The sequence below is a fragment of the Emydura macquarii genome, unplaced genomic scaffold, assembly GCF_026122565.2.
Source record: "Emydura macquarii macquarii isolate MOO-44397 ecotype Brisbane River unplaced genomic scaffold, CSIRO-AGI_Emac_v2 contig_2205, whole genome shotgun sequence".
NCBI classification, from domain to species: Eukaryota; Metazoa; Chordata; order Testudines; family Chelidae; genus Emydura; species Emydura macquarii.
This window is the reverse complement of record NW_027132342.1, coordinates 8,769,277-8,793,139: the sequence shown is the minus strand read 5'-3', so window position 1 is coordinate 8,793,139 and position 23,863 is coordinate 8,769,277. Positions and strand designations below refer to the sequence as shown.

At 42.4% G+C, this 23,863-nt stretch overlaps 1 protein-coding gene across 3 annotated transcripts in view; it reads left to right on the top strand.

The window, feature by feature from the left end:
- ARFGAP3 (ADP ribosylation factor GTPase activating protein 3) overlaps nt 1-23,863 on the top strand; it is a 75,332-nt gene that overhangs the window by 17,562 nt on the left and 33,907 nt on the right. For 2 of the 3 annotated variants that reach the window (XM_067559312.1, XM_067559314.1), the window contains 6 exons: nt 818-901; nt 5,937-6,024; nt 7,420-7,479; nt 7,714-7,758; nt 10,497-10,543; nt 11,643-11,788. In XM_067559312.1, the coding sequence (XP_067415413.1) occupies nt 818-901; nt 5,937-6,024; nt 7,420-7,479; nt 7,714-7,758; nt 10,497-10,543; nt 11,643-11,788 (470 nt within the window). The remainder of the gene's footprint in view (nt 1-817; nt 902-5,936; nt 6,025-7,419; nt 7,480-7,713; nt 7,759-10,496; nt 10,544-11,642; nt 11,789-23,863) is intronic. The other variant, XM_067559313.1, reaches the window with a different exon arrangement.

Genomic DNA, 23,863 nt, shown 5'->3' with positions numbered 1-23,863 from the left:
TGGGAAAAGAGGGGAAAGAAAAAGATGCATTTAAAAATCAAATGGGTTTCAACAACAACAACAACCCCTCACTCACCATGTGTTTATCTGGGAGAATCAGCAGATATCCAGCCTGGAAGTTATTTTTTAAACATTAAAAGATTGCTTTATGCTTTCTTGTAATCATCTTACATTGCTACTTAAGGTAGTTGGTGGCTTTTATTGCATATAGCATAGCATCTGCAGCATGATAAATCATTTTTGGGGATTCTGAATTCTGTAAGGAAAACAATGCATCTCTGACCCTTTGAACAATTCGATTCACGTATTGTACATATAGTTATGCAGAAGAGTATGGCATATATAGGTACATGGTATAAGGCATGTTGAATATGAATCAAATTGTTGAAACTTTACAACCTATTTTTATTAGTTGTTTAGTCCAAAGTGTGTTTGTTAAAATTTAATCTCAGTCAAATGTTACATTTTCATTACATTTTACAGTTCAGGTTTTGAAAGTACTACATCAACACTTAAAGGGACATTTTTTAATTCTTGCTTTTATTAAAAAGGTTAAAAGACTGTTTCAATACTTCATGTAACGAGTGGGAAAAGGGAGCTTTTGGACAGTTACTGGACTGGGATGGCAGACAGTGTGGAAAATTAAATTTGTTGTGTTTGGCGTAAAAGGCTGTGTCAGGAATCCGGCATTGTCAGTATGCCAAAGATCAATTTAAGTCTCAATTTAAAAAAAATTTTTTTTTTCTTTTTTGTCCTACATATTTGGAAAAAGTATCAAATATATTCATATAATGTCTTATCAAATGTTTTATTGTAGTTGTGGATAGATGGCAGTGGAATTCCCCCTGTATCACCTCAACGCAAAGAGGAGGATTTTTTTGCGTCGCATGCTTCTCATGAGGTATAGTATATGCTGTACATTATTCTTACATTAGTCTTTTCAAGTGCTTATTTCTCAGTGTTGTTAAATGTATAATTTAAGACAGTTAGATGCTAATCTCTAAAATAAAATTTTTTTATAAGAAGGATGCTAGTCTGACCACAGTTTGGATTGAAGCTACTTGCCTATTTATTTTGTGATCCATAGATTTTGTACTTTTAGGCACAGTAAATTTATCAAAGGAGATTAAAACATTATAATTAATTAAATGTACCATACATGTATGGTAAATCAATAAGGGCTCAATAGTTCCTAGCAAATATTTGTAAGTGGAAATTTCCCTGAAAAAATAGAATCTTCAGAATACCTATTTGATCTTTATCAGAGCTAAAGTATTATACTTCATGCTGTCACTATTCTCCATTAGTTTTAGTTCTCTTTTGCAGCTGAAATTTAGTCTACCTCACTTCATCTGTGCCTGATGCACATTTCTGCAATTTCACATGGAAGTGATAGAAGCAATATTCAGTTCAGTTATTAGAGCTTCAGTAGGGTGGGAAGTATGGTAACAGAAGAATCCAGATGCCTGGACTGGAAGGCAATTCTAGCACCTCTGATCTTAAATTTGTAGCAGCTTAATATTATTAAAAGCAATGTTACTAAAACTTTGTAACGAAACGAAGATTTCTAATACAATTACAGCCTGTTAATAAGATTCAAGTATTGCCATAATATATTGCCCAAAGAGACAAAGAACATTTCAGATGGTTGAAGCATGTTACTTAATGAAAAGGGAAAGACAGTAAGAGAAAACACAGCAATGGTTGAATTTGTTACTTTTTTCTTTGCTTTCCCCAGAAAGGTTAGCCATGATTGAATGACTAACATAGCAAGTATCAATGTAAATGAGTTGGATCTGAGACTAAAACTGGAAAAGAACAAGTTAGGAATCATTTAGACAAGTTAGATGTGTTCAAGTCAGCAGGGTCTGATGAAATGCATCCTAGAATACTTAAGGAATTGGCTGAAGAGAACTCTGAGCCATTAGTGATTATCTTTGAAAACTTTTGGAGGATGGAGAGATCCCAAAGGACTGGAAAGGAGCAAATATAGTACTTCTCTATAAAAAGGAAAATAAGAACAAACCAGGGAATTATAGACCAGTCAGCTTGACTTCTGTATGGAAAGATAATGGAGCAAATAATCAATTTGTAAGCACCTAGCTAAAAATAAGGTGGTAAGTAACAGTCAACATGGATTTGTCAAGAACAAATCATGTCAGACTAGCTTAATATCGTTCTTTGATAGGGGCACAGACCTTGTGGATGATAGGATGCAATAGGTGTGATATCTTAACTTCAGTAAGGTTTTTTTATACTGTCTCACATGACCTTCTCATAAACAAACTAGAGAAATATAGCCTAGATGAACCTATTATAATGTGGTTGGAAAAGCGTATTCTGAGAGTAGTTATCGATGGTTCACAGTCAAGCTGGACGATCATATTGAGTGGGCTGCTGCAGGGTTCTATGCTACGTCTGATTCTATTCAATATCTTCAAAAATGATTCGGATAATGATATAGAGAGTACACTTATAAAGTTTGCAGAGGATACCAAGCTGGGAGGGGTTGCAATCATTTTGGAGGACAAGGTTAGAATTCAAAATGATCTTGACAAACTGGATAAATAGTCTGAAATAAATAGGATGAAATTCAATAAGGACAAACACAAAGTACTACACTTAGGAAGGAATAATCAATTGCGCAAATATAAAATGGGAAATAACTGCCTGGGAGAGGCAGAAATGACCTGGGGGCTATAGGGGATCACAAACTAAATATGAGTCAACCATGTAATACTGTTGCAAAAAAACCGAACATCATTCTGGGATGTATTAGCAGCAACGTTGTAAGCAAGACACAAGTAATTCTTCCACTCTAACTGCAGTGTTGTGTCCAGTTCTGGGCATTACTCTTGAGGAAAGATTCGGACAAATTGGAGAAAGCCCAGAGGAGCAACAAGAATGATTAAAGGTGTAGACAACATAACATTACGAGGAAGGATTGGAAAAATTGGTTGTTTTTTTTTTTTTATAGAGAAGAAAAGATTGATACCAGGTTTCAAGTACACAGAAGTTGTTAAAAAGAGGAGGGCAATAAGTTCTCCTTATCCACTGAGGACGGGACAAGAAATAATGGGCTTAAATTGCAGCAAAGGAGATTTAGGTTAGATGTTAGGGAAAGCTTCCTAACTATAAAGGTAGTTAAGCACTGGAACAAATTGCCTAGAGAGGTTGTGAAATCTCCATCATTGGAGGTTTTTAAGAACCGGTTAGACAGACACCGATCAGAGATGGTCTAGATAATACTTTCTCCTGATTCAGTGCAGGGGACTGGACTAGATCAGCAGTTCTCAACTAGGGATCTGTGGCCCCGGCAGCGGGTCTGCAAGACCCAGTGCCCCGATCCCATGGGTGGAGTTTGGGGAAGACACGGGGGGGTGGGGTGTTGCCCCCCCCAAACTGCAGTGCCATAACCAGAGTGGGGCAGGCCCGAGGCAACTCCCACACACCCCCACCTCCTCCTTTCTCCCCATCAGGCCTCACTCCCTGGCCAGGTTGGAGGCCAGAAGCCGGGCAGTGCAGGGCTGCTGCTGCTCTTGATCGTGCCATGGAGCAGTCGGCTGCGGCACTCCCCTGTCTGCTCCTTTTGCTGCTGGTGCCTGAGGCTGTGTCTGCTCCTCAGCTCTCATCCCCCTTTGACTGCTCGCACAGCTGGTAAGAGCCGCCCAGACAGGGGAACTGGGCTGGCAGAGCCCTCCCTGCACCCCAAGGGCTGCCTGCACACCGTCCCTAGCTACCCCTCTCCCTGCACCCTGAGATACCATCTTCTCTGCACACACCCCTAGCTTTGCCTCTCTCTGCACTTTGAGCTACTCCTGCCTGCACACAGCCCCTAGCAACTTCCTCCCTACACCCTGAGCCATTTTCAAACTTTTTGAGCTGAACCCCCCCTTTGAGTTATAGTTTTTGGTTGTGCCCCCGAATCCCAGATAGGCTGGGTGGCCTGCTGAGGTGAGTCGGGGGGTGGAGGTGGCCTGAACCCTTTCGGGCTCTGCACCTCTCAAATAGAGGTCAAACTTTGCCTAAGCCCGAAGACCCTTCCCCCCTGACTGAAGCGCAGAGCTCAGGAGTTTTTATAGCATGTTGAGAGAGGAAAGGAAAAGGTTGAGAACCATTGGACTAGATGACCTGTCAAGGTCCCTTCCAGTCCTACATTTCTGTGATTCTATATTGACAGACCAGCCCTTGGTATGCAAAATGCTCATTCCTTACCAGTTTATCAACACTGGTATTAAAGTTGTTGTGATAGCATCCTGGCTTGCACAGTGCTTTATAGGCAAATAAAAAGTCTATGCTTGGGTGTTTACAAGCTAAAGTAATTAAAAAAAACAATGAAAATGACAGGACTGCAATGGATAGTTTTTTTGGGGAGTTTAAGGAGAGAGAGATGTTAGCAGTAAGTAATGGGCAGTTTTAGTGGAAAGCAATTCTTTCATATTTTTTCTCAATTTTCACTTAAAATTATTTTTAAATTAATTCTTATTGTATTTATAAGGCTTCACAGAAGTTGTGAATTTTAAGATGGGATTCAGATCTATCAGGCTGCATGATTTGTGGTTCCCCATCACCATTAGTATCTGAGTGTCTCACAAACATTAATAAATTTATCCTTATATTTCTGTGACGTAGGTAAGTATATCCTCATTTTATAGATGGAGAACTGAGGCACAGAGTTTAAGTTGCTTTCCCAGCATCACCCAGGAATTCTGTGACAAAGCCAAGAATTGAACCTAGCTATTCTGAATTTAGATTCAGTATCTTAGTGACAAAACAATCCTTCCTGCGAGTGCAAAATAAGTGGAAGACTTCTAAGCATAAAAGTTACCATAGAAGATGATGTGAAAACAAACATGGGAGAAAGGGGCTAAGAGGAATACTTGAGCAGAACCAAAGAAGAGAGCAAGAAATGACAACAGTGAAATAGAGTTGTGGGTGAGACGGGAGTTGTACAGATCCTTGAAGCTGAGGACCCGAAGCTGGAACTTGATGTGGAAGCCAGTAAAATAATTTAAATAATGAAGTGACATGGTCTGAGAGGGAGAAAGAGATGATTTTCACAGCAAGGTTTTGGATGGCCTGTAAAGGAGGGACTCCAAAGAGGAGCAGGTTGGCAGTAGTCAAGGCAAGAGATAACCAGGGCCTGGAAAAGGATTTTGACAATAGTGCTGTAGGAAAGGATGAATTTGAGTTGTAAAGGAAAAATAAGCAGGAGTTGGTGACAGGTATATTGTGGGGAGAGAGCATAATAAATGATGCCAAAGTTGCAAGCCTGGCTGGTGGGAGGATAGTGAAATTATTTATCATGAAGGAGAAGACAGAGTTTGGCAGGAAGAGATGAGATGGCATCTCACTGTCCAAAATGAAATGTTAAGAGAGTTGGAGATGCAAGACTGCAGAGAAAGGAAGAGGTTGTGGGTAGAGCAGTAAATAAACTGTTCAGATTTTTCTGTAGCATATCATCATCTTGGTCAAAGTGGAATAACCAGTGTGGAATAACTACCAAAATACTATAAAATATAATAAAACAATTATACCCTAATTTTTAAGTGCTGAGAACCCCCGTCCCTCCAAGCACATTGAAATAAATGGGAGATTACAGATGCTCAGTGCCTTATGAAAAATCAGGCCATTAGTGCATATCTTTGTTAGAAACAGCTGTTTCTGGTAAATTTAATTACTCCTCTATGTGGTTTGCAAATTATGTTTGCACCTATTTAACAAGGAAAAAATCATTACTAATTGAGGGCAAATTTTTAAACAAAAACTAGCTATAAGCTGAGAAATCAAATCCAAGTTACCCCAAAATGTGTGGTACTGAAAATGCTAAGATCAGTCACTGGCTTACTTAGTCAATGCAGATACTATTTGTATTTTACTTAATGCATTTTATTTTCTGAGCATTTTTATTTAGTAACTTCCTTTTCCTGTTGCAGGTGAATAGTACAGAATGGGCATCATCACAACCAGAGCCAGTTTTTCTAAAGGAGGGTTCTTCAGACATCATTCCAGAATTTAATGAAGGTATGGTTCATCCTCCATTAACAATAAATTAAGTTAATCTTTGTGTTGATTTTAGTTTATATCCTATTTATTATAACAGTACCAGCTACTCACTATGTTAGTAATTGTGTTCTGCTGGTAATAATTTAAGAAGCCTTTGGGTAGGTAGGGAATACTGTGGAGCCAGGTCATGCTGTAAGGTAAAGGACTACAGGTATTGTTAAAGGCACTTAATATAAACTCAAATTTAATTTGAAACTCGTTGGGCCAGATTTGATCTTTTGAAGGGTCCATTAGACTTGGTCAAGTTGGGAATTACTGAAAGCTAACTAAATTTTACATCAGAAAGTCATTTTAATAACTAAATCATAGAGTGTATTTCAACTTTTAAAGTTATTTAATCATTAGTTAGCAGTTTATAGGCTACTAGTAGATTAAAATTTGGTGTTGCTAGGTTACCTGAGGGTTTTTCCTCATAAGTCAAATAGCAGCTTAGTTATCGAAGATTTTTATTTTATTTCACATTTGTTACGTGAAATACACAAATAAGAATGTTAATAGTAATATCAATAGATATTTTCCCATTTTTGTTTTGTATCTGAACTCACAAAAAGTATTATTATTATCTAAATTAACAGTGCTTTATTTTTTTTTGTAACACTACAAATCTGAATTCTGTATTTTAAGAATGCAGACAATGACCCATAACTCAGCCAGAGACTTAAGCCCTATTTATATTGAAAACTAAACCATGTTAGCAGAATTGGCTTTAAATACGATTTAGAAATGACTCAGGATTAACTCAGTTTGTCTGGTCTATATGAACCATCCATTACATTTCTTTTCCTACTAAGTGCTGTAGGCTGCCATGTCCTGCTGGCCAAGGAAAACATGTTAACTTGAACCAGTTTTAAATAGTGTTTAAGACCAATTCTGCTCAAATATATTTTTCCTCATTGTATCATTCTGGTTTTGCCATATTTGGTTACATTCTTGTAAATAACATATGAGCCAAAATTTTCTACCTTGAGTCTCTGGAATTTGATAATTTTTACTTTTGTATGTTCCAAACATATTTCAAGCTTCTAGTTTTCAGGTTTTACAGCCCGAGACAGACACTGGAATTTTGAGCAGTTACAGTCACATACAAATTATCTGAATGTCATTGAAATATCCCTTCCACCTGCAGTTTTGAGAGTCACTGGTAATGTTACTGCAGTAGAAATGTAATTTTATATGCACATCAAATACAAAATTTGTGCAAATACAAAAAATTACAGGGAAAGGAAGGGAGAACCAGATTTAAGATTGTGTGTAGGAAAGTTATCTTAAAAAAAACTTTTCTGAATACGCAAGCTGTTCAAAACATCCTAATAAAAATGCTTCTGTTGTTCTCAATATTTTTTACATTTTTAGGTGGACCAGAGCATGGACCAAGTGTTGATTGCCTTAGTGTCTCACCAAAAGCTGCATTAGGTAATAGCCCTAAATAGATAGATTACCAATATATTTTACTCCAGTATACGTTATTAAAGAATGTTGGGTTGGGAAGAAATGTGCAAGTCTTATTTTAATATTTATACACATGGGCTAGCTGAAACAGATTAACTTGTAATATAACATGTCAATTCAGCTGTTTCTGTTAAACAATGTATAACACTTAAAAAGTGATTTTTACTCAGTGCTCTTTGTTTTTATCTCTCATTTTAGCCGACTTGCTGAATTTAAATGCTGCAGGCATCGCACCTAACAAAGGTGATCATTAATGTTTTAGACCTCCTGTTGGGCTGCTTCAGGTTCAACACTTAAGCAGACAGGTGGAATAGAGCATCGTACTGTGATTCATGGCCTGCTATTTACATTAAGCAAACATGTGTTTCCTTAATAGGCTTGTCTGTCTTAAACATAATTTTGCTCTCTTTCCAGCAATAATTTTTAGTTTTAAAACATTTTCTAGTTTATTGCAGAAAAATAATACACATTTTTAACATCTAGAGTTCATAATTTAAGTAACGTTGCAGAGCTGTATCCTACAGCATATAATAATAAATAATTATAGGATAAACAAAAGAAACTCAATTTTCTAGAAATGAAAGAAAATATTCCCAGAAGTATGTTATAGTTTTTATGACAATTTTAGTATCTCATTATTAAAATGATGGTTTTCACATAGGGAAAAGTGTCTGTCCCTTCATGCTGAGTGAAAATGGCATTCTGATGTCAAGAGTAGAGCAATTATTACATAAAATTTTTTAATCCTAGATGTACATGGCATTTCACAAATTTAAAGACATGATCCCTGTCCTAATGAACTTAAAAGCTAAATAAGTCAGTAATAACAGAACAGTTACTAGTTGAAAGGGATCATCTTGAAATGGGGAATGTTGCATTCAGTACATGTTTACAGAAAGAAACGTATTGCAATGGAAAGCTGTAGTACAAGAGCAAGTGACTCAAACAAATTCTAGCCCAAATCATTTCTCATGCGTTCACCCATGGAGAGGACTCTCCACCCACAGATGTTTGTCCCCCCTCTGCCTCCCATCACACACACACATGTATATACACAAGAGGGGCAGCAGTTAACATCTCCATAACATCAGCCTCCGTCCTCGCTTCCAATAAAGTCTCTCTGCATTTCTTGGGTGCACAAAAGAGTGAGGAAATGTACACTATGAGGGGTGGGGGAAGAATGGGACCCAACCAAAGGCATATGCATTATCCAGCCCCATGTAGCTTAGGCAAAAAAGATAATACAGTTGAGGCTACCAGGGAGAGAAAGAAGGGGATACAGAGGCACTAGGTTTTGTGTAGGTGGACTGGCTGTTGTGGATCACTCAGAGTCTGCCACGTTTGCAGGAGTAGTTCCTGTGGCTTATCCCTTCAACAGAAACAATATTTTTCCCCCACAGGAAAGGATGATCCAAGCTAGTATTATTTAAAGTTGGGTTTGTTTATGAGTTGGAAATTGTCTAGTGTATAGGACAGGCAGATTCATTCTCCCATCCAAATATATCTGAGTGTCCTCATTATTGAGAGGTGCAGATTCTGCTGCAGATTGTATACATAGAAAAATAGTAGGCAAAAAATGACTTTATTAAACAAATCTTCACAGCATTATTTGGAGCTGGAGACATATATGCAGTTAATAAAACATAAAAGCAGCAATTATGTAGTAAAACATGGCACAGCTTCCAAAAGTATAATCTCTGCATGTACGTCTAATGGAGCTAGAGGTATAATTTCCAGCTCGGATAGATGTATCTGCACTTGTTCTTATTGAACTAGTGCATTGAAAATAGCAGCATAGCCACGGCTCCATGGGCAGCAGGACAGGCTAGCTGGTCCGAGCGTGTAGTTAAAGTTTCAGAGATCTACACAAGGTGGAAATTACACCTCCAGCGCCAGTATCCTTAAAGTAAATCCAAGTTATTATGAAAGTACTGTTATTATATTCAGATTTGAGATCTTTGCTCAAAGTGCGTTTCAGTTCATAGTTGCAAATTATTTGTTAGTACTTAGTTAAGTTTAAGGAAGAGTAGTGTGCCTTAGGGTACATGTTTTGCATATTTCAAGGAATATATGCCACGGAAATAAACTGAATGCTTTTGTAGTTATTGAACAATGCAAGATAACCTATTGCCTGTAATTCTCTGTCATGTAAGATGGCTTCCAACTAATTTAGAGTTTACACTGATGTCACATTATACACAGTCATTGGAAGCTATGAACTATTATAGTGAGAATAATTTGAAAATTCCTGTTATGGAAGTTATATGCTTTAGCTTAACGTGTCCATCACTGAGCAAGTACAACATTTTCTTCACTGTGTTTTATTAACGTCTTATTAACAAATCTACATTTTAGGGGTTTTGATAGACATTATGCAAAGTAACTTCACTTCATTTCCACATCTCAAAATTTAGTATTATACACTATGGCTGAAATTTTTCGTACCTAGGTGCCTAAAGTTAGGCTCCTAAATCCATATTTATGCACTTAAATAAAAGCAGTCACTGTTCAAAGGGGCTGAGTACTTTCAGTCTAAAATATAATATATATTAAAATAAATTTTAAAAAATAGGTGTTTAAGTATAGATTATAAATCACCTAATTTTCAGACAGGCTGAGCATCCACAAAAATCAGTGTCCGTCTGCCTGTCGATTGTTGGAGACAAGATACTGAACCTTGTGTCTGAGTCTGATCCAGTTTGACACATTCTTTGTTCCAATTTAGGAGTCTAATTTTAGACACCTAGGTCTGAAAGTGTAGCCATAAATTGTAAACACAAACAAACAGGAAAACAAGATACATTAAAGGATAGTAATACAGCTTATTTCCAAATTTCTTCATGTAGAAATTGCAATATTCTAAGGCAGCAGAATGAACTGCAAAACTTATACTTCAGCACTTAAATTGTGGAAATATGCATCTGCAAGTATTGGATAAATGTAAAGTTATATGCCAAAGTAATGGTTGTTAATCTTTGCAGAGGGCACCTCCATTATCAAAAAGAAGTCAAATCAAGCTAAAAAGGGGGTAAGTTTGTAATTAATGCATATTTTGGCCTATATCATTTTGTAGAATTTACAAAGTATTTAAACTGCAGCACAGAATTTTTTTATGTGTGTTCTGTGGGATTACTGTTTTGTATCAGTAACAATTTGCATCACTAAAACAAATTAGAAAATGACAAAATATGAAAAAATATCCAACAACTTTATAAACAAAATTGTCTTCTAAACTCTTGTTCAGGTGCAGTTGTTTAAATGTTTATTAGTAGTATTGTGGTATGGAGTACTTTATCACAAATAAGTCATTTCCTGACTTGATACAATAATACTGAGCACTTACTGAATCTGGATATACATATACAATTAACTGAATTCAATAGACATTTCGTATACACACCCAAGTGCAGAATTTACTTTGTGTATGTATTTTATTAGGTTAATGAATTCAGGTATATTTCACATTTGCCCCCCAATCTTGCAAATCACTGTATGCAGGTGCACTGCCATTGAAGCCAGTGGAACTGTGCTTTGGCTCATGGGTACACCTACATTAAGTGAATTAGAGGAGCAAGGCCTAAGACTTTTTACAAGAGTATTTTTATATTCCCTCCCTCCCTCCACCTCAAAAAAATCTTCTGTCCTTTGTACTTTGATATTTTTTTAAATGGATATAGATAAATTTAATGCAAAAACTAACATTAATGAAATGGTAAGGTTGAGAAACTAAGCATATGAGAGACAGGAAATTGCAGTAAAAGGCTCATATTCCAATAGCATCTTAGACTCCTTTATATTTTATGGTATTCAGTACAGCATTACTGAATAGTAACAAGATCTGACACAACCTGATGAACCTGCTGCAGTTTAACTGCTGTTTGGGAGACTAAATAAGTTCTTGACAATCAAAGGCCTTCTAATGGGGGCTGAGAGTGGCTTTTAGGAACATAAAAAAACATGCTGTATGGGTTTCTCCTCTCTGAATTTTTATTACTGATTCCAGATTCTGTGGAATCAGGTACAGTATTTGATTCATCTTTCAAAATATACTAAACCATTGGATAGTTAATATAGTTTATCTATAGATTTAAAGCTTTTTTTTTTTTTTTTTTTTTTTTTTAATAAAGCTTGGTGCCAAAAAAGGTGGCTTGGGAGCCCAGAAAGTGAGCAGCAAGAGTTTTAATGAGATTGAAAAGCAAGCACAAGCTGTAGATAAAATGAAGGAACAGGAAGATCTACATGTCAGTAAGAGAACTGAGAGGGAAGAACCATTGTAAGTATGAATTACTTATAGAAGATAAAACACAAGAGTTACTTTATTAGATTTATCTACTAACATTTTGAGTAATGCCAAATACGATTTAATGCAAATTAAGCTTCAATTGACATTCTATCTGAGTGATTGCTCATATCCGTTCCAATATAGGTGTGTGCGCGCCCCGTGCACAGATTCCCGGAACCTTTTTCCCCCTTAGCAAGCCCCGTAGAGTCAGCTCAGGTGCCCCTTGGAGTACCGTGCTCATGCTGCGGTACATAGGGCACCGCCGACCCTGCGGGCCCTCAGTTCCTTCTTTCCGCCCGTTGACGGTTGCTGGAACGTTTGCCTCTTGCTTAGCAAGTAGCATCCACTTTGTTCTCTACAGATCTGTTGTAATAGACTGTTCACTGTTAATTAGAGTTAAGTAGTTGTAGTTAGTAGTTAAGTTAGATAGATAGCCTTCAGGGGTTTTCAGGTTGGGCCATGCCTGGCTCAACCGGCTTCAAAGCCTGTACCGCATGTGCCAAGGCTTTCCCCGTGAGTGACTCTCACGATCACTGCCTCCGATGCCTCGGAGAGCAGCACCGCAAGGACAAATGTCGCATTTATAAAGCCTTCAAGCCTCGCACTCAAAAGGAGAGAGATGCACGCCTGAAGGCTATCCTTATGGAGTCTGCACTACGACCAGACTCCTAACCGGCGTGTTCCCCCGCGGCACCGAGCATCTCCTCGGTGTGCACCGCTCCTTCGGCACCAACCTCATCGCTCCAGGGCCCGGCACCGAAGGGCCGCAAAGGAAAGGACACCGCGCGCCAAGACTCCCCCGCACCACCCACCCAGCCTGGGGGGAGTCAGGAGATGCCCCAGCCACGTGCCGTCGAAATTACTCCGGTACCAGCATCTCCATGCAGTGAGCCTTCCCCGACTCTGTGGAGTGCGGTAGCTCCCCTGCAGGGACTGTCGACGCCAGAGGTGTTCGCTGCAGCACGCGCCCTCATGGGCCTGCCCACACCTCCGTCCCCCCCCTCGGCCGAGGGGACCGGCGTCTCGGGGTAAACCTGCGCTGGGTGGCTCTGGTGGTTGGTGGAGACAGGAGTCCAAGTCTACCCCCAGATGGTCGAGGAGGGTAGAGAGTGCGGGCTCCCCTCCCGGCTCCGGCACTGAGTTGTCGAGCTCCTCGACACTACGGCACCGAGGGCGGTCCAGAGGCTCACGCAGGGGTCGCAGCTCCAGCTTTCATTCTTCCATGGAGAGCCCAGCTCGGCACCATGCACCATCAACTGACACACGGCACTGGTCTTGATCCCCGGCACCTAGCCCTGTGTGGATCCCAGTGCCTTCTGACACCAGTCGACCATCGGCCCTGGCGGCTTCAGCACCGGTGGCTTCGGCACCTCGCAGCTGGTCCTGCTCCACGCGCTCCCGCTCCATGTGCTGGCACCGCTCCCAGTCCCAGGATGGGAAGTGTCGCCGGAAAACGTCGGGACAGAGGAGACGCTCAAGTTCTAACAGCAGCTCTTCTCCACATCGGCACTGTAGACGACGGCACCGGCGTTCATCATCGTCATCCTCTTCCAGGAGCTGCTCTCCTGTCAGGGGAAGTAAGCGGAGGTCCAGCGGCTCCGGGTCCAGGTCCCACCACCAGGTGTCCCAGTCGGCACCGATGCCTGCTCCAGCATGGCCACAGGGGCCTTGGCAGTGGCCATATTGGGGGCCATGGGGTACGCAATTGGGCCAGGCCACCACCTCGGTCCACTCATCGGTGGCCCAGCCACCACCCCCCCACCGAGCCAGCCGGATAAGGGCCATCCCTCTGAGGAGGGATCAAATCCTGAGGAGGGTCCTTCCACGGGGCCCCTCCCTCAATCCTCCTCGTCACCGGACGATGTGGCCTCCTGGGACCATAGGGCACCACTGCCCGATTTCAGAGCTCACCAGGACATGCTCAAGAGGGTGGCGAGCAACCTGAACTTAGAGATGAAAGAGCTAACGGAGGAGGAGGAGGACCCCCTCTTCGGTGTCTCGGGGATGGCAGGCTCTTCCAAGGTGGCCTTACCAGTACATGAGAGGGTACTCAAAGTTGGCTAAATCCCTCTGGCAGATCCCCGCCTCGGTTGCCCTTACCTCTAAGGGCACCGAGAAAAAATATTATGTGCCTACTGAGGGGTTTGAGTACTTATACAATCACCCTGATCCATGCTCACTGGTTGTGGATGCGGTCAACCAGCGGGACAGACAGGGGGCCCAAGGTAACACCCCAAAAAATAAAGACTCAAAGAAGTTAGACCTGTTTGGCTGCAAGGTCTACTCAACAGCGACCCTGCAGCTGAGGATCGCTAACCACCAAGCGCTCCTTGGGAGGTATAATCTTAACCTCTGGTCCTCACTGCAGAGGCTCGCTAAGATCCTATCCCAAGTGTTGCCTCAGGATCAAGCAGCGGACTTCTCAATGGTCATCGAGGAGGGCGCTGCAGTGGCCTTGCAGATAGCTAGTGGTGCGTCGGATTCTGCCAGCAGGGCTATGGCCTCGGCCATAGTCATGCGCCGCTGCTCCTGGCTCCAGTCATCGGGGCTGTCCGAAGAGGTCCAGCAAGCCATTCAGGATCTACTATTCGATGGTGCTGGCCTCTTCTCGGACAAAACCAATGACAAGCTTCATGCCCTTAAGGATTCGAGGGCCACACTACGATCCTTAGGGCTCTACACCCCACGGGCCTCGAGGCACCAGTCTCGGCCTCAGGCACAGCGGCAACCTCAGCCTCCCCCGAGGCAGCCACCCAGACCCACTAAGCCCAGGAGGGATCGGGATTGGTTCCAGGCCCCTAACCACCATGACCGTTTGGGCTCTTCAGCGGGGCCCCAGCAAGGCCCAAGCAAGGCCCAAAACAATAAAAAGCCATTTTGATGGTGCGCACGAGGGTGACACTCTTCCTTTCCCCCTGGATCTCGCTCGGCCCTTTGCCCACAGACTCAGGCCGTATTATGCCCACTGGCAAAGTATTACTTTGGACCAGTGGGTCCTCGGTAGAGTCCTCAGGGGCTATGCCCTCCAGCTGACGGCCTTCCCTCCAGACTCCCCATCCCTCCCCCCACCCCGTCCCTCTTCAGGGACACCTTTCACGAGCAGCTCCTCACACAGGAGGTCCGCTCCCTCCTCCAGCTAGGAGCTGTAGAAGAGGTTCCTCCACAGGAAAGGGATTTTACTCATGGTACTTCCTGATCCCCAAGGCCAAGGGGGGCCTGAGGCCCATACTAGATCTCCGTTGTCTGAACAAGTTCATCAGATGCTTCAGGTTCCGAATGGTTTCCCTAGCCTCTATCATTCCTACCCTAGATCTAGGGGACTGGTATGCTGCCCTCGATCTCAAGGACGCATATTTTCATATCTCTATTCTCCCTGGGCACAGAAGGTTTCTCCGATTTGTAGTAGCTGGTGGTCGCTACCAGTTCTCGGCCCTACCCTTTGGCTTCTCGTCCACCTCCAGGGTATTTACAAAGTGTATGGCGGTAGTTGCGGCCCATCTGCGCCGCAGGGGAGTACAGATTTTCCCATATCTGGATGACTGGCTAATCTGGGATAAGTCCAGGGCCCATGTAAGGAACAGCCTAGATCTCATGTGCGCAGTGTGCACCAACCTGGGGCTGCTCATCAACGGGCAGAAGTCCGTTCTCACCCTGGTGCAGTGCATAGAGTTCATTGGTGCCACACTGGATGCCACGCAGGCCAAAGCCTTCCTCCCATGGCCTCACTACGAGGCGATGGCTGCCATAATCGACGATCTCCACAGGTCCCTCACAACAACAGCCAGGCATTGCCTCCAGCTGCTGGGACACATGGCAGCATGTACGTATGTGGTGAGGCTGGCTCACCTCAAACTCAGGCCTCTCCAGACATGGCTAGCCTCCGTGTATGCCCCAGCTAGACACCCTCTGAACAGGGTGGTCACGGTGCCCACACAGATACTAACTGCCCTAATCTGGTGGAAGGACCGAAGGGAGTTCCCTTCAGAGACTTGACACCATCAGTGACTCTGATCACAGATGCCTCGGATGTGGGGTGGGGAGCCCACGTCAGCAGCAACCTGAGCACCCAGGGGCTCTGGTCACCAGGCGAGATGTCCCTTCACATCAATGTCAGGGAGCTCAAAGCAGTCCGCCTGGCATGCAAGGTTTTCCTCAGATTCCTGAGGGGCAGGATGGTACAGGTCCTCACGGACAATACAGCAGCCATGTTCTATATGAACAGGCGGGGGGAGCGCGCTCCTTGGCTCTTTGCCAGGAGGGCATTCAACTTTGGGACTTGGCGGTGAGGCACGACTTTCATATATCTGCCTCTCACCTCCCGGGAGTCAGGAACAACGAGGCGGACCGCCTCAGCAGGTCGTTTCTACCCCGGCACGACTGGTCACTACACCCGGAGGTAATAGCTTTTATCTTCCGCAAGTGGGGTGTTCCCCAACTGGACCTGTTCGCGTTGTCCTGGAACAGGAAGTGCCCAAAGTTCTGCTCGCTCCAGGGTCGTGAGCTGGGCTCCATCTCCGACGCGTTCCTTATAGACTGGATGGGGACCCTGATGTATACGTTCCCATCCATTCTGCTGCTGCCCAAAGTCCTCTTGAAGGTCAAGAGAGACAAGGCGGACATGATACTGATCGCCCCAGCTTGGTCGAGGCAGCACTGGTACAGCATGCTGCTCGACCTGTCCATAGCCACGCCGCTGCCGCTCCCGAGGCATTATGACCTGCTCTCCCAGGACCAGGGTTGCCTGCTCCACCTGGACTTGGACTCCCTCCACCTGACAGCATGGAGACTGTGGCTGACAGAGGGAGAGAGAGCCTGTTCCATGCAAGTCCAGCAGGTCCTGCTCAGCAGCAGGAAACCTTCCACTCAGGTGGTGTACCGAGCCAAGTGGAAGCGTTTTACCTGTTGGGCACAGTCCCGGTGTATCCCACTGAACTCCTCGCCAATACAGGCCATTTTGGAGTACCTCCTCCATTTGAAGCTCCAGGGCTTAGCTCTGGCCTCCCTCAGGGTACAACTGGCGGCTATCTCGGCCTTCCACCAGCCGATGGAAGGGAAATCCTTATTTTCACACCCCATGTCAGCTAGGTTCCTCAAAGGGGTGGAAAGGCTATATCCCCAGGTCCGTGACCCGGTGCCTCCCTGGGACTTAAACCTGGTCCTCGCCATGCTGACAGGACCACCCTTCGAGCCCATGGCTACATACCCGCTGTTCGTCCTCTCTTGGAAGGTAACCTTCCTAGTGGCCATTACATCGGCTAGGAGGGTCTCCGAGATAAGAGCTTTGATCTCGGAGCCCCCCACACGGTCTTGTACAAAGATAAGGTCCGACTGAGACCCCACCCGGCTTTCCTGCCTAAGGTGGTGTCTCAGTTTCATTATAACCAGGATATCTTCCTCCCCGTGTTCTTTCCTAAACTGCACGGTTCGGAGGAGAAGCGGAGATGGCACTTCCTGGATGTCAGACGAGCCCTGGACTACTACATCGAGCAGACCAGGCCGTTCTGTTTGTGGCAGTGGCGGACCGGATGAAGGGCTCACCTATCTCCATCCAGCGCATCTCCAGCTGGATCACCAGCTGTATTAAAACCTGCTACGAGCGGGCGAAGATGCTGCTTCCAGGAGCTGTGACAGCGCACTCAACCAGAGCCCAGGCCTCATCTGCGGCCTTCCTGGGAAGAGTGTCCCCGCAGGACATCTGCAGAGCAGTGACCTGGTCGCCAGTCCACACCTTCACATCCCACTACGCCATCGTGCAGCAGGTGAGAGAGGACGTAGGCTTCGGCAGAGCCGTGCTGGCAAGGGCGGCTCAACGCTGACTCCTACCCACCTATAAGGTATGGCTATTTAGTCACCTGTATTGGAATGGACATGAGCAATCACTCGAAGATAGAAAACAGGGTTACTTACCAGTAACTGTTGTTCTTCGGGATGTGTTGCTCATATCCATTCCACACCCACCATCCGTCCCCGCTGCTGGAGTTGGCAGAAAGAAGGGACTGAGGGCTCGCAGGGTTGGCGGCGCCCTATGTACCGTGGCATGAGCGTGGTACTCCAGGGGGTGCCTGAGCCGACCCTACGGGGCTTGCTAAGGGGAAAAAAGTTCCGGGAATCTGTGCACAGGATGCGCACACACCTATATTGGAATGGATATGAGCAACACATCTCGAAGAACAACAGTTACTGGTAAGTAACGCTGTTTTTTGTATTTTACTACAGTAATGTAGTTTGTGTGGGTTGAAAAGTATCTTAGAGAAAGCTGTGTTTTAAAAAAGAAAAAAAGCAACCCACAACAGCAACAGCTAGTTCTTTATAAAGATGAGAACCTTTTCTGGCAATACCAGTGTAGAAATAGAATGAAACACTGTTTCCTATTTCATCTTCTGTTAAAAGCAAGGAATAGTTTGAATACTGTTACACTCTATCATGGATCTGTACAAGTATCAGGTACAGTCTATATCTTTAGCAGAACCTCTTAACATGCTTTTGCCTGTGGGTTGCCTCATGAGTGTTTCCCAGATAATGATCTTTCAGACCCAAAGCTACATAAGAAGCAATGTATTCATCCTGTCCCTTGGTTCTTTCCAGTAACTTGAACATCTAGTTGAAACCTATATAGCTTCCTCCTGCAGATTTCAGGTCTATATGTTTCTTTTATTATTTCTAGTTTTATGGTCATTCTTGATGAAATTAGTGTAGTTAGCAGTCAGCTTGTGTAAATTTGTGCTGTTGCAAAATTAAATCCTTCTTTCCTGGGGCCTAGGGCACCCTCCTTTAAAAACCCATCGGGAAGTTCCCCAGGTTGCTTGTAGCCTACAGTGGTCGTCCAAGGTTCAAATTACCACTTACATAGGCCTTTGTCTCTGCTGCAGTGTTAGCACGTGGTATATCTCTAGTGTTATTCCTAACCCAATTCCCATCCGCACACAGAATTCTCTAGCTCAAGTTAAGTGGTTCTTTAAACTCAAGTTTGCTGGCCCATCAGGGTATGTCTATACTGCAGCCAGAAACAAACCTCCCAGTGTGGGAAGACAGACTCAAACTAGTGGAGCTTGGGTTAGCTCACTAAAATTAGTGATATAAACATTGTGGCTTGGGCTCTTAAGCCCACTTGACTCCCTGAGATTGAGCTCAAGAGGCTAGTTTAAGTCTCTGTCGGAGCTGTGATATCCACAGTGCTATTTTTAACATGCTAACTTGAACACACTAGCATAGGTCTACTCTGGCTGGATAGACTACCAGCTGCAGTGTAAACATACCCTCAGAGAATATGGGTTGTGAAGCACATATACCACTGATGCTTGCGCTAGTAATGCATTGGTGATGCAGCTACAAGCTTGAGTTAGCACAACTTGTCAGATGCTTATCCAATCACTCTGTGTAACTCATGTATTATGCCACAATGTGGCAGCTCTCACTTGAGCTATGTTAGCTTGAGTGTAGTAATTTGAGCGAACTGTTTTAATGAAGACAAACACACAGTGTTATCACTTTGTTTCAAAACATATCATGATCCTGCAAAGGGTCTTCATTCCCAGCGAGTTTAGTGCACATTGTACTAGATTTAAAGCAACCACTATATTTTGTCTCAGAAACATCTCTATAATAGATAATAGTAGAACTGCTACCTGGAGCTATTTCCATAACTAAGAAGCATGACTCTCTCTATACGTCTTCCAGTTTGATGACCAATTTGGAAGACTCATTCTATTTTTATTTAGTTACGTCCTCCTCAGGGCCAGTACTACTGCTTGGCAATCTCCCAGAAGTGTAGCTTTTTGAAGTTACCCATCTGTGAATGAGGTTCTTTGAGATGCTTGCTTTCTCAGATCTGTAGGATCCATGCTGTATTTCTACTTTTTTGGAGTCTGGGTAATAGAAGAATTGGAGAGACAAGATTGAGGCTTTGGGCCCAAGAGCTTGATACTGTGAGGAAGTGTGATCCTCGTTCCCAGAACCCTCTAGAAACTTCTGGCAAAAATGTGGCATCCACGTTCTTGGGGCATGCATGTGTAGCTGTCTAGACAATCTTGTCTCACTCCAGATGTAGGCAAGTCTTTTGTTTTTTCCTTAAAAATGCTTACTCTTTGATTTGTAACCTCTAGGTGGCAGTGCATACACAATTTAGAGAAGCATGAATACATTTTAATTCCCGCTGGGCTCCAAACAATACCTCTGCTGGTTTTAATTTAAAATTTTGGAACAATTGAGTAGGACTTTATACAATGGCTAGAATTTAAATGTTGCTTTCAGTTCACAAAAGTTTTGAGGAAAAACCTGTACTGTTTTCAAAATGTAGCACATAATTTTAAACTCTGTGTGTATAAGCTTTCTAGAATTTTAATCCTTCCTCTCCTTGTGCTATTATTGCAATGTGTCCCCTGCAATAGAAGAATAACTGGGCTTCTTCAGAACCATCAACATGTTGTTTATTTTAAGCAGCAGCAGCAGATCAGAAAGTTTGATGTTGCTAAAATATCCTTGATAAACTGTGCTCTTCAGCTCAGTCCTTAAAATCTTGGTTGGTTGGTCTTTTAAAAATTAAAGACTTAATAGAAATTTCAAATTGAACTTGGCATGACCAGTTTCAGTTGCCTATAACAGAGCCTACTATAAATGAGGGAATTGATAAGAATTTAATATTCTTGCCCAAAAAGATATTATGCCCTGGTTTGAAGACGCATATTTTTCTTATGTTCTTGATTTCATTAATGCTTTCACAGAGGTGTAACAGTAAGTCTATTTTATTTATAATTGTAAAAGACAAAATGCATGTTTTAAGAAGTGAAAGTTTTTTCAGCATTTAAAAACATGCACGGCTTTAGAATGGATAATTACAAGGAAAAGCTCCTTTCAGTTACATTTACTTCTAATGCAGTTTTTAAAATTTCTATTGCTATATATCCATTTGCCTAACTATCATAGCTGCTTTAATTTCCATTGACTGCTATTTATTTATACACCTTTTTCATGTCTTCCATTGTAGAACACTTTACTCAGTGAATTGTAGACTTAAAGGCATACATGGTGGTTTAAGAAACTTGATTGCCTTTATAGACTACCTTCAGTTTTGTGATTTTGGCCTATTTTTTCAGATTTACTATTGTGCATATTGACTTTTCTGGGATATATATGTCCATATGCAGTTTTAAAAAGAGTTAAATTTACCATACCACCATGAACTTAAAATTTTAAGGTAAGGTTGACTCTTTAGTTTTAGTTAATGTGCTTGTGGAGAGAAAGTGACAGTAGTCAAATGTTTAAGATTATATTTTCTCTTTGATATCTCGCTGTTAAGAACTAGTAGGATATATATATTCATTTAGAAAAATATATTCCATAGCCTTAAGATTTCATTCTGTAATTTTGTTTTCACAATCATAATTTAAATGTAGTTTTTCACTCCTTACTATTTAAAGAAATATATCTATCTGTGTAAATTTATAAATCATGTAAAAAACAGACTTTGCCCCTTTGTGTTTTTGAATGATCTAGTATAATTGCATGTTCAGGGATATGTACATTTATGCCTTTAAAAGATTCATGATAGGGAATATATTATTACTATAGCTAGACACATCGTCACAGGAATACAACTTCCCTGATGTACCTTCATAATTTTTAAGGGGGCACCAGTGTGTTTAATATGTATTTTGAATATGCACTGATTTTGAGTACACTTGTGCTACCAGATTTTAAATGTTATCTTCCTGGCTGAGGCAAGGAATTGCATACATCTGCATTTTGGCACTCTTTAATAGCACTGTATTAATATCCTAATCAAGTCGTCATGGTTTATTTAAATTATGAGTGAGAGGTTAAATTGGATACTTAATATGGAGTCATGTAATGGCTTGTTAGCTAGTCTAATACAAAAGTCTGCTGGCGTGCATTTACATTAAAATCCTTTGAAATTGAAAACAATGTGCATGTACAATATCTAACTCTCATACTGAAATATCTGATTAAAACTTTCTAATTCATTTCCATTCTAAGATCTTCTGTGGAGGGTTTATCTTAGTGGGTTTTTATTATAAACTTCTAAGCAACAGGATTTATAACAGAGGTTGATCACATTCTTAACTACCGATAGTGTACCAGTGTTTGCTGTCCTGCTACTATATTGATATAATCCAAAAATTTTGAGGCAACATGATTATATGTAGAAATGAGAGAGGCAGAACCAAGCAAAGGAATCAGCATTTTGAAGATGGCTTTTAAACAAAAACTGGAGGGACAGTACTGTTTTAAAAATTCTGGGTATGTGCCAATTACCAGGAAGTCATGCCAGAATACATCATCACAAAAGTGACACTATATAGTTGAGGAGACATTGATTCTGAGCCCTGAAGCGAATTTAGGTGGTCTAAAATTCCATCAGCCACTTTGTGTATGAAAAATTTATGTATTCACCCCCATAAGTCCTAGGTTTTCAAAAGGATGGCTGACTGTCTTCTTTGTGGGTGCAGTTTAACCTGGTCTTTTACATGTGCAGTTGATTAGTGGGTACAAGTCAGATAGAGAAGCAGGTACTCTAATTGACACCTCTAAACCATTTTGTGTGTGCAAAAATACAGGCAGAAATTTTTGAAACTTTATTCTCAGTTCTTGTGAAAAAAAAAAAAGGTTTAATTTTAAAAGTTCAACTTGATTTACATGTATATTACAACAAGTTTGTATAAAAGTGATTTTACATATGTTAGAATGTTCTTATAAACTCAGTGCACTTGCTTGAATCTCACTTTGCATGCTTAAATAGAAACGTGTTACACTTCCCCCTTCACATAATCGCTCCCCCCAGGAAATGGCAAAAATTACATTAAAATAATCTTATTGAGATTTTACATGCAAAAGTTTGGAGTCCTGGAGCAATTACCACAGCAATCCTAACTTTGATATGTTACTCATGTTAGAGAATTAGTCAGTAGCAAATACTGTTGTTAAGGTAGAACGATTGTCCCCTCAGTTCGTGCTTACTTTAAGTTTCTCTGCCTCCATGGCTTGCAGCTTTTACAGCCTCTGCCTTCACATCTCCCTAAGTGAGAACCTTTTTGTCAAAATTTGTGGCATTGGCGAGCAGTGATCTCCCTGCTAGCCCTCCTCCCCCTGAGCCAGTTTTTTAGCTGGGTGGTGGAAACTCCTGGAGTCTCATCTGCAGTGCCTCCCTACTGGCTCCTCTTGACCTTCCAAGTATGGCAGAGCAGCCTGAAAAGCATCAAATGGTGATCCATCAGTGAGACTGCCCTCCCAGGCTCAGCAGAGGGTGTGTTATGCCCAGCCTGTATCCAGAGTTCTGTCCCTAATGCTGTGTCCTGAGGCTATGAGTTGGACAGGCATGTAGGATCCCCTACCCTTCAGAGCAGCTGCGACTCTAACATGGGAAAAAAGGACCAGGAGACTATGGGGAGTGGGGAGAGGTTCCAAGGAGGAAAAGGAAGCCCCAGTCAGCTGACTTGGGGTAAGTCCCAAGCGGCCCCAGGAGAACAGAGAGGGCAGACTTTTACAGTGTCACAAATCCTCTCTCCCCACAAGACCTAAAATGGGTGCCGAGTGTCCTGATAAAAGAAGCAGGGTTTGTAAGAACACTCTATCCTCAATTTGGGCAGGAGGGATCTGGAAGTTGTTCCCCTCCCTGAGGGAAAGGGACCTAGTAGGGGAGGACTTGGAAAGAGATCTCCTGAAAGGACTTATGGTCATCAGCAAGACTAATTGTAAAGGGCCTCACCAAAGCTGCAACAGAGCTTGTACACTCTAAGGAAGCTAAAAAAAGCTTAAAAAATCAAAGAAAGCAAAAATGGAACAAAAAGCATAGACGATCTTAGAACTATGAGTCTGACTCCTCTTCCTCCTCATCCTTCACAGAAGATGGTGAATTGTCAGGCTGTGACTCCAATCAGGATTGGGGAAAGACTCAACAAAGGTTCTCCCCCCCCAGAGAAATTTGAGGCCATGTGCAGCAAGGTTGTATCCACTATTCAGATTCAACCTAATAGTCGTCACATCTGCCAGGCAAGTGTCAGAGCTGGCGGTACTCTCTATGCAGTAGCCTTACTGCATGTTCATTAGGAC